This window comes from Cebidichthys violaceus, unplaced genomic scaffold, assembly GCF_023349555.1.
Source record: "Cebidichthys violaceus isolate CVI_PGR_0920_01 unplaced genomic scaffold, fCebVio1.0.p SCAF_25, whole genome shotgun sequence".
NCBI lineage: Eukaryota > Metazoa > Chordata > Actinopteri > Perciformes > Stichaeidae > Cebidichthys > Cebidichthys violaceus.
In genome coordinates this window covers 5,301,980-5,313,921 of record NW_027176428.1, presented here as the reverse complement: position 1 = coordinate 5,313,921, position 11,942 = coordinate 5,301,980, and the positions used below count along the sequence as shown (strand labels likewise).

At 39.3% G+C, this 11,942-nt stretch overlaps 1 protein-coding gene across 1 annotated transcript; it reads left to right on the top strand.

Annotated features, from left to right (window-relative positions):
• The first annotated feature begins 330 nt into the window (after positions 1–330).
• Positions 331–11,036, top strand: ccdc3b (coiled-coil domain containing 3b). Its single transcript, XM_068720266.1, has 3 exons — positions 331–1,079; positions 5,168–5,342; positions 9,870–11,036. Exons 1-3 carry the CDS (start codon positions 715–717, stop codon positions 10,161–10,163), a joined length of 834 nt encoding a protein of 277 aa, XP_068576367.1. The 5' UTR covers positions 331–714; the 3' UTR covers positions 10,164–11,036.
• The last annotated feature ends 906 nt before the right edge of the window (positions 11,037–11,942 follow it).

The following is an 11,942-nucleotide window of genomic DNA, read 5'->3' as shown; positions in this document are numbered from 1 at the left end:
AATACAATTAATATATTAGCATGTATACGTTTACTTACCAATTACACTATTACTTGAATACAATTGCCTGCGCAATTTTCTTTGTTACACATTTCCATTTAGAGCCTGGAGTGTGCCTCCGGAAAACAATTAACAGGGGAAAAAACTGAATTTTTTTAAGGAAAGTAAAACTCTACCACCAACCTTATGGCCATATTATCACTAGATGGCGCCACAGATTTATTCTGAATGTATTGTTTGCTGTAGAGCCTTTAAGACGTTTCTTTGTTGCATTAAATGCCACATAATCTCACAGATTTGGAGCTGGAGGATTTGTTGTTTCAGAAAATTTTGTTTTGATGAATTCACTTGCAGACCAAAATGCACACACTCTTTATTTGCTCCTTCTGGACTCATTTCAAAGGTCAGAGGCAGATTTCTGAATGGGATGCTGGTGTAAGAATGGGCTGATCCACTGATCGCAGGTAGCTGTAGGAGGGAACAAGGGCCGCAGAGAGCAGATAAATTACCAACTGCCCGGGACTATTTTGTTGTTTATCACCTTTGTTTAAATTGACTTACTGTGAATATCAGTTGAATCGGCATCGGTGGAAGTATGAGCATGGAGTGAAAGCCCTACAGTTTTTTTTTCTTCGTGATTTTATCCTTCAGCAGCATAGCGCGTCCGGTCCGGTTCGCCTCTCTGACCCAGAGTCGTCCCATCTCTGTCGGATCATGTGGATTATATTGGCGTTTATTTTGGCAGCGGCGGGTCCTGATGGGAGCTGGGGATGTCAGCTTCCTCGCGACTGGAGACAGCAGACAGAAGCGTGCCGCGCCGAGTTGGCACAGATCATAGTATTTGCCAAGGTGTTAGCACTGCACAAGGAGTTCTACAATGTGTATGATAACTACCTGCCCGTCCAGCCGTCCGACACAGAGCTGCTTTTCTCCGCCGAGATTGAGCTGCTGTGCGACCAGGCGTGGGGCAGCATGCTGGAGGTCCCTGCCGGCTCCAGGTTTAATGTCACCGGCCTGGGCTACTTCACCTGCTTCTCATACAGTGTCACCAAAAACAACAACTACTACTTCTTTCTAAGGTGAGAATCCCGGATATTCTCTACCTGGTGCAGAATGATATACATGTATATATATAAAACGAACTTTTTTTAGAGATTAATTCCCAACAAAAGAAAGAAAGAAACTTTGCTTCGTTCCACAGATGCATCTCTGTTATAATTAGGGTAAGGTTTCTAGAATATGAATATAGTCTCATAGGTTGAACGGTAATTGATGCCTAAAGACAACATGACATGGATGACCCTCTTTCTTTTCCAACTGTGTTTTGTCTTTGCTATTCCATATTTTCTATTTAAGAGAAAAGATAACAGTTGAAAATTTTGCAGAACTGTCTCTGGGTGTTTGAGAGTCAGGCATCAGCTTTGTGAAGACACTTTATAAACTCAGCCAACAAAGATGACAGTACTTATTGGAATGCATTACCATGAATTGCAAAAAGTTAATGATTTGACAATGACTGATTGTAAAAGGAAACTACATACAATATTTAAATCTCTATAAAAACGCTGTAAACAATGTGATGTTAAGTTCTCCCTGGCAGTAAATGTACATACATGCACATACACCATCACTCCCTCCAGCACACTAGAACTATCCAGTGATTAGTTGATTCAACTTATGCATCCAATCAGATTCATCCTTTATTTTTAGAATTTGTTTTGCAAGGATGGCATTGTTGCTGTTATTCAATAGTGAACAGTTGAAAGAAGACAGAAAATAAGGGGGAATGTCACTGATTGAACTGGGTTGATGTTACCATCACAGTATATAGTATGTGTCTTAACCAATAGTCCATCAAGACACCTTGGTAATGTATTGTCTATCCATCAACTCCTCCTGGCCTGTCTAGCCAATGAAAACCAGCAGCTCTTCAGTCCGGTGCAGAGATCTGTTATGGAAGTAAGGACTCTCTGGGGATTCAATCATTGGTCCGCCAGTAAGGAAACATTCAGCAGTCAAAAGTGGAAGATTGGAACCATCCCCACATGTTCTCTTTTAATCAGCATCTGTCCATGTGATACCATATTGATTTCAGGTTAATAACATATTTAATAACCTGCCAAACGTTCCACTCAGATAAAAAAAAAAGTACGCATGTTAATTCTTAAGTGTCTGTGTTGGACAGAAACAACACTGTTACTCAGGAAACGTTGCATTCCTCCCAGTGTAATTACAGAGCCAGACATTTCCCAAAAGCTTGAAGGTAAACCCGGTCGGTATAGGACCACCTTTTGTCCTGCTGAAACACACCAGTTTGTCGCTTGATGAAGGAAACGTGTACTGACAGGCCTTACTGATATTTCTCTCTACTCTGCTTTTTCTCTCAAACAGATGAATAGTTAGATATTCAGAGTGGGGCACTGAAAAGCATTCATGAAGTTTAATGTGTGGGCTTTCCCACATGAGGGTCTGCAGCAGGGCCAACTTTAATAGTATTCTTTATGCATATGTCACACTTCATATGAACAGAATTACACTCGTGTATTGTCTGATGATGGCTAAGATACTTTTAAGACGATATCACTGGCTTTAGTTAAGTAGACCTCCAGCGATGACTTAACGATCCCCTGTTGTGATGGTATCCGGACGTTATCCCCATAATCAGCCAGGGCGACCACCATCGGAAAATTTCCTGAAGCTGAAGTCACAACACAGTTTGTTTAAGTGCAGAACCGAGGATGATTAAGAAGCAACGATTGGTCCAGTAAACCAAAGCAGTGATCTCTTGCCAGTGGTTACCAGTGATATAATGAAGAGAGCAATTCCAAAAAAACCTCACGCTCATTTTCCTTTCCAGTAGACTTTAGCCCACAAGCACGTAGACCTATGGGAAACAAGACCTGGTTCAGATGGGTTTTTGTCCAACTGGAAGTTTTTACACATCAGTTTCTGTTCGGATTCAATAAACGGGATATAACGTGTTTCTAGTGTGATGCAGGAATAATGTATTTTGAAGGCCAACCTGGAAGTTAGCATCGCACTGGTTTTCTCGACCAAAAGCCAAAGGGATTTTTCCAATGGATTTTGGATTTTTGCAGAAAATAAGCTCTTTTGTAAACACACGTTTATTATACTTCAACATTAAGTTCAGCAAGATAATCCTCACAAATAAACACAACTTTTAGGATTTTTGAAGCCTGAATGCAATCACCAGAAGTAAAAAGGTAATATGAGGATACAAACAAACTACAGCATGGTCGCATGAGCATGAGTATACACAAAGAGGAAGTAAAGGCGGACTAGAGGGAGTTATGACGTTTTGTTTTTGCATTAAGCCACCTGTTAGCAACTGCCTTTTTTAAAAACACTAAAAAGCTTCCAAATTCACGAGAGGGTTATTTATTGAGATATTTTATATCGTAGAACAAACTAAATCTCTTAAGCTTGTGTTAACTACATACCTTATTTAAGGCATCTAAACAAAAACACATAAAAAACACCCATTGACTTTGATACGAGGGAACCGGGAAGTGCAAAAATGCTAACTCATATCTGGGTTTTAGGACTCATTCCTGCAGCACTCTATTAGTGAGCTTTAGAGGTGCTGGTAGACAGATTTTGTAACTTTTCAAAAGAGCCAGGCAAGGTGTTTCCCCTGTTTCCAGTCTTTATGCTAAATTAAGCTAATCCGCCTGTTTAAGCCTCATATTTTTTTACAAGAATGGTGATGGCATAAGCCGCCCTACTCTGCCTCTGATTGGCTCCCCCTGATATTCCAACCCTAACCAATTTCACTCCTCCTTACCATGCATGGGAATGATATGATCTTCTCATCTACGTCTTATGAAAAAAGCAAATGAAAGTATTTACTTAAATATCTGAACATTTATTCATTCAAATTCTCATTGAGCTACTGGTATTATACCTTGTAGAGAGGTATCACTATTGAGATTAGATGTCAACTTTCATGAAAATTGAAAGAAATTAGATATAACAATTTATCTTCGCATGTAGCATTCTCGCAAATGTGAGATTCTCCGTCAAAAACCTAAAATGGATCAGTGTAGAGTTTCATAGGAGTGTTGTTGTGGTCGATCCGCAGTCTCAGACACTGTATGAGCAAGCCAAAACTAAAAAGTTCTCATCGCTGTCTCTAGTGAATGCCTATTTCCTGTTGTAAAGGCCCCAACAACACTTATCTCAGACCAGAATAGTCTTGCCAATCAATCATGAGCATAAACTCCCAGGACAGGACAAATCTGAGGCTAGCATGGAGAAAAATGGAGCTCTGGATCTCCCTCAGGACTTTTAAATAAAATAGACTGACTGTTCTGCTTGGGCAATGCGTTTGCTGTAAAAACTTGCGCCTATATCTCCCTGCATCCATAAACTGTCACAATCAAGGTTTTTTAATATGTTGGGGTGTGCATGTGCTGCTTATGTACAGCAATTACATTGTTGCAACAAATTGTAAAAGATAAGTTTATGTCACTATTATTTTTTAGTTATGTTTACATCAAGTTCCTCTGGATCCACAATTCCTTCTGACCTCCTGGTCACTGTGCTTACACCTGACCCTTGACCTCTTCTGTTGAAGCAAAACATCAGCTTTCTTTGTGCTCTCTCAACACGCACACACACACACACACACACACAAAAACACACAAACACACGGTCGCGGAGGGACAACCAAACTTTTGATGTCCCTCGAGGGATGTGAGATGAAATCCAGATGTATGGAAACACGCTGCTTCAGGACTTCCTTCCTCACACACTTCATGTCGTAGGAGAAGATATGAAACATGCACAGTAAATCCCTTTGGCTTGTAGTTTGCTGGCTTGACTCATCCACATAATGGTTGAATTTGCATAAAAATATACCAGGGACTGTAAACAGTTATGTAAATAGTTCACGTTTTCTCTTTTTTTATTATAGACGTATGTGTGTCAACTTTATAGGATGAATAGGTAAAACCTGTCCGTTTGCTTCAATTTGAAATCCTGATGACATGAAAATTAAGTATAACATATTCTCGTTGCTCACGACTTTTGTTTATGTGCATCTGCATCTGCTTCTGTTTTTACACATGCCCAACATTTTACCATATGCTCATTTTTGCCTTTGTTCTCCACTACATGAATACAATCCTCCTTTTCTTCTATGCAGGATGGATGAGAACTACAATATTATCCCTCATGGAGTGAACTTCCAGGACCCCATTTTCCCTGACACTGCGGAGAACCACCGCGCGTTTGCCAGCCTTTTCCAGTTTGCCAACTGCACGTCTGGTACCCAGGTCCACAGCTATGCCCCAGAGTGGGAGGCTCAGGAGGACAGCCGGGTATGTAGCCCATTGGAATCACCACCACAAACTAGTTCTGAGTGTTGTTTAAGATAGTGATAAGGACATCTACTTGAATCAGTTTCTGCGGATTCATGGTGGCTACACAAATGGTTTGGGAAAGAGAGTGGAGTGAGCCACAATAGCCCAAAGTACTGTGGCACACACTTAAAAGAATTCAATATTACATCCTGTTGTTTTCAAAGGAATACCATGAAGCTGGCAATTTAGATATGTTCTTAATGCATGGTAAACCAAACACACATTTCCTGACGTTTTGGCTACGCAAAGAACTCACTATGTTTAAAGGAGAAATCTACTTTAAACAGCATTGTATGCCAGCTCTTTGGCAAATAATTTTGTTGTTTAATGGAGTATCTTCTTATTCCCAAAGACGACAGCTCTAATGAATTAGTGAGGGACATCACATGGTGACATATCCAGTGCAACTACAATGGTTTTTGATAACTCACAAAACACTAAAGTCGGGTTTTGGTGTCAGTCCATGAGAATCAAATACCAAGTGCTGTTTTACATGGATGTTTAATAATTAAGCAAGTTTAAATTCATCACAGATTTATAAAACAGAACACAAGCGTAGCTACAAAATGTGATGAATATTAAGTAGAGAGGATGACATAGATCACTTTTCTTCGGACTGGAAAAAACAACTCTCCACTTCTTCAATTTAGATAATCAATGCAACAATTACATATCCATCTGTTTCCAAGAATTTATGGAAACAAAGAAAATCACGAACTAAAGTAAAACCAGAGAAAGTGGATACATCATGCAAGTTAATGAATCATAAAATAGCTCCTGGAGTACACAGGACAATGCAGATTGACGACTTTTTGCTTATGACAAAATTACCTGAATTAACCAGCTTCAGCTCCACTGTTTAATCAATACAAGCCCATTTTTATCTAAACACCATTGGCAAACACTAACACCTGGTGCTCCTTGACTCTTAAGTTTCTTGCATCTTGCCCCAGAGTCAATGTGTCAGTACATGGTTTCAAGTCACTCAACACTGCTTTATCCTCTTTAATGAATCTAAACCTTTGGCCTAATCCGACTGATTTAGGTCAGTCTTCTGTCTGTTTCCAATCATTTGCTGAGAGAATGAAAACATGGTTTGTATTTCCATTAACTGCAAACTTTTGGGTCAGGCCTGTGATTATAATTCCAGAGCAACATTTAGATATCATTGCTGCTTTCTAACATAATTCCCGTGATTAGATTTCCTCCTCTTCAAAATAAAAACAGACTTTGTTTTTACAAGAACCGTGCAACCATTGTTTAGACAACTGACCTAAGCTCGCATCAGAACAGATAATACCAAACGCATCACGTAATCAAGTGTCATCCAAAGTAAATCAGACTGCATTTAGTCTTCTTGATGGTTAACGCCAAATACTATCAGCAATAAAAACAACCATTATTTAACCGTTATTTCAACCATTTTCCCACACGCAGAAGATAAATTGTTATATCTAATTTCTTTCAATTTTCATGAAAGTTGACATCTAATCTGAATAGTGATAGCTTATGCCATCGCCATCCTAAAAACAATATTGCTTAAATATGAGGCTTAAACTAGCAGGCATATTAACTTTGAAGGGCTACAAACATTGTCCTGACCTGATGGCTGGATATCAAGGCAAAACTGTTCGCCGACCCCCGCTGTAACAACAAGGTTAGCGGTTCGATCCCCGGCTGCTACTATTTGCATGCCGAAGTGTCCTTGAGCGAGACACAAAACCCCAAGTATAGCTCCCCGGGCGCTTCTCAGCACCCCACTGCTCCTAAAATATGCTTAGGATGGGTAAAATGCAGAGGTCAGGTTTTATGTATGTAATGTAAAATGATGATTGTAATAAAAAAAGTTTAAAATTTAAGCTTCAGTTAACATGGTCCAACTAGAAAATGTGTCAGTTTTTCCTATGATGTCAATCATGGTTCCCCTGAGATGGCACTTAGAGAGGCTTCAGTCGTGCATAAAATACAAATTCTTTTGTTTTGTCCATGTTGCAGTTGAGTTTGGATGATATCAGACTGGATGAAACAACTAATTGTCACCCCCAACTCATCAAATACTGACGTTGGCCCTAAGCTTCAAACTATGATGCTCTAGGTACCACTCTAGCATCGGTTTCACCCGAACCTCCTCCCTATGCAAACTTTATCACTCTTTATTCTGTGTAACATAACCCTCCCATCATACGGCCACATAGCGTGAGTTTGATACGTGAGACCACTGACCAATTTGACGATTTGGGGGTGAGAATGGGACGATCTCTGATTCCGTTCTATCAACCACTAAGATATAACAATTCTCTTTTCATACACTGCTCTTAATTATTACATTAGCCTATATCAGTAGTGCAAATAATACAAAATGTATGTTGTTTATGAGGTCCAGAGGTATACCTCCTTTCACACTCTTTAATATTGAGAAAAAAACTAATATCTTGGCAAATCAACATTTAAATGTCACATCAAAAATCTTGTTGGTAAACTGTAACAGAAGCTTAACTTTTTGTATAGAAACATGAAAACAGGAAGCATTATGGAGATATGATTCACATATATATGACTGTGTCCATCAATATTTCTTAGACTATTTTAAAACTATCACTCTTCAGTTTATGACCAGAGGCAATTTAAATACTGACTGCTGCATTGCATATGATAAATAAGATCACTTTTCTTCCCTGACTGAAAGCTGTAATAAGGTCTGGTCTACATTTATCTACAAAAGCCTTGTTGGAGACTCGCTATGTCATATCTCATCTTTGCTGCTCTGGAACTCTGGCCCATACTTAACCTGCCCTAATGATTGATTAATGCTTATGAAACAATATATCAGAACTATTGTAGGAAAGAGTGCTTTCCCTGTAAGTGCTGTCTACAACTACTTTAATGAGCCAGATACATTTGCTTTATCGTCTACTATTCTGTCTGTTTAGGACTAGGACTATGTTGTTATTATGTCTCAATGTAACTGTAATTAGCTTCTTTATCGAGCTCTATCCCAGACATGTGGTGCAAGAAAGTGTTTATTATTACCTCTACATTACACAAGGGTATAATACAACACTGTACCTTTCTTGTCTCTTGGCTTGAAGTGTCACATTGATAAAACTTAAAAGCTTATCATGAACAAAATCTGTCTTCCACACAGAGGCAGGTTTATATTGTATGTGTCTCAGTTTTGACCCCAGACTTTTTCAAGGGCAATTAGCAAAGTATTTGTCCACACTGCAGCTTAGCCTGAAACTCTGTAATCCTTGACATACGAACCGACTGAAGGCGTTTTGTGTTTGAGTGAAAGTTATACCTGGGTGCACAGAAATACAGTGATGAGTCATTTTACACCTCCTGCTTTACATAACTTGATTGTTCTGCTCCTGAACTTCATATTTTGCACTATAACGTTTCATACCCCTTTCAAATCCCTTACGGGACATAAGTAAGAGCACATGGGAAAAATCCACAGCTAATATTATAGCAGGTAATGCACTAAGCAGGGATGTGGGCCGGCAGCCAGCCACACATTTTTAACATTTCCTCAAAACCCTCAGCGGTTGTTATCTGATGGCAGGGAATATACATCAGCGTTTCACGCTGGTCCCATTTGGAATCATTAGGATCTGTGGAGGAAATCCACACTCAGGCAGACAGGCATGCAGTCAGAGGCAGCTGGAGCTCATTTTGTCACAGAGGAAAAGGTCCGGGCGTTTGGATCCTCTGTCGCAGGTTTGCTGGCATGTTGGGTTTCATCTTGCAGTGATGTGCTGCTGAAACAGAGGGAGCAACTTGTGCAACCATTTTACATCAAAGTCCTCTTGGACCCTACCTGGAGCAACATTGTGTGTTGTCTTTGGCTTATGTAAATTGGTCGGTACATAAAGATTAGGGCATGCAGTATGGTAACACTTATAGTGTTTCTATGAATTACCCCATGGCAAGAATAGGTATAAGGTATAATAGGTATAATTTTAAACATACTTAATAATTCATCTCCTGTTCTTTTCCCCTTCCCTTTTCTTTTTCTTTCTAGGCCACAAGCAGCCAAAAACTTTCTTTTACTTTCTTTAACTCACTCATACACAAACAATGCTAAAAGACTTACGAGCTGTTGGCACCATGGTTGTCGGCCCAAAGAGCATGCCAGATGTGTTCTCTCATATGACTTATCTGAAAGAAATCCAGCATAAAAATTGGCATAGTATTATCTGTCAGGTGCTGCATCATAAATGTGTCATAAACATACTAAATCTGACACTATTATTTAGTTATGGGATAAGCCTTTGTATATGATTTAATTCAAAACCAAGAGTGAGATGAAAATCTGTTGGATATCTCACAGTACATAATCTGATACTGGCCTTCCTCGAACAAGTAACCTGAAAGTAATTGATCAATGATTTGACCGTTCAGTGTTCAAATATGTCACAGTTAATCGCGTTTTACCACAGTCCACTTAATCGAATGCCCCTCTCGCTTTTCCTCATATTTCAGTTGTTGTGCTCCGCGGTGCAGAAGGCTCTGTTTGAGGAGGAGGAGAGGGTCTGGACTCTCTCCCAGAAGGTGCGCTCCTTGGAGAAAGCCAACGACCACCTGAGGGAAAAGGTGAAGACCATGAAACGTCTGCTACGCCAGGCCCAACGAGAGACAACGAAGGACCAGCAGACCCTCAGCCTCAAACAGCTCTACGAGTCAAAGACGCCCCAAACTCACCCCGATCAGGACACTACCCTGGACCAGAGGAACCAGCGCCTGAAAAAGGTCCTCTCCGGGACGCTAAAAAACTAGACTACAAATAACAGTGCTGGTCAATTTAGAGTAACACAATTTAATTACATTCTCCATGTCTTCAACCCAATTAAAATACTTATTTACACAGGGCTTTCACTTAGTCACCTAGTTTGTGTTCCCAGATGAACTAAAGGATTAATGGAGATAAAGGATTTAAATGGTTCCACAGGGGTAACAGATTTTCATCCTAATCTCCTCAACTCTGAATAACTTTTACCTTTGTCTTTTGTTAGCTTAATTCTGGACAGAGCTCTCAGCTGGCGGATGCACTGTTGAACAATATGTGGACAATGTTAAAGCATTGCACATTTAATATCTTGTTTCTTTCTGTGCTGGACACACTATGCATTGCATGAATATTAGAAATAGTTTGTTACTTCAGAAATACTATCATCAAAATTCTCCAAATCAACCTGCGTCTTTTGTGGGTCCACTCTTGGACATGAAAGGATATGAACATGTCTCGTCTTTCTCATCATAATGTTTTGACTGTGTAAATGAGCGTATAATTAGCATTGCCAAAGTTTACAAAGCTGCAAGACCTAACATTATGTTAAATCAGTATTGCCTGCTTTTCATCTTGTATCTATTGATACCCAAAAACTATGATTCTTTAAAATCAGTGAATTTTTATATAAGTATGTTCAAACACATTGTACTGAATGAAAGTGTAATTTTTGTATTTGAAAACAGAGTGCTGAGCATTCATTAAGTCCAGCCAGTGAGCCTGGCATGGTTCAGGATTGGCTTTTTCTGTGTCAGAAATTAAAGTTTTGCATTTGTTATATTTTATATATTTGCTTTTATTATAATTGTTGCTTTCCCTAAACTACATATGGTTTGCTTTGCCAATGGCATACTCATTTGTTTAACAGCTACTGTATTGTTTAATTACAAATAAATTAATACAAATTTACCAAACTTCTCATGTGGTTGTTTTTAGTCATCACAGTTGATGTCGTCTTCATAACATGCATTTCAATCAGGAGAGACCAGTTAGATGAAGAAAAGATAATAGTTTATTTACAGATGATATGTGATGATCAAGTCTTGTCAGAGTCTTTGGGCTTGGACTCTACAGGGAGATTTGTAATCGAGGGGCGTCTGCTTGTATGTTTTGCCTCATTGACTTTTTCAGACCTGTCCAATCAGCTACAGTTTCACGTAACAATTCGGACCAGTTTCTTGGTTGAGGTGCAAACAACAGTGTAACATTATTTCCTCTTTTCACCTGAATTCAACTAAAAGTTTCTAACCTCAATTGTTACATTTCCTGCTTTCCATGTATTCAAGTCAGAAATGATACATGCACAGTGTGTTTAGTGTGATTCAGTGCTACTAAATCAAGATCTCAAAGAACTGCTGCAAATTTAAAAGCAACATAAATCCTAAAGATGAATTGGCCCTATTTTGACCTCTTCTTCTTAAGCTTTTGTCCAGTTTTACGTCCGGTGCACTTTCAGAGAAAACAAAGGACCATTTGAGATGCAAAATCATCTTGGCAGATGAAATTTTCAACACAAGCTGAACCAAATTTCTTCCATATGGTGGTGTTGTATAAAACAGGGAACGAGAGGCGGGGCTGGCATGGCATGAGGAGAAACAAAAAAGGACACATTTCAAACATGTTTTATGTCAGTAACTCTCAATGGATTGTTCTGCAGTAAAGCAGACATTGACGAGCTTTCCAGTCGCGCATCATCTGACCTCTTGAACAAAGACAGAAAGTGTTGTAGAGAAAAGCTTCTCGTCTTGTCTCCCCGTTAGTTCGTTCTT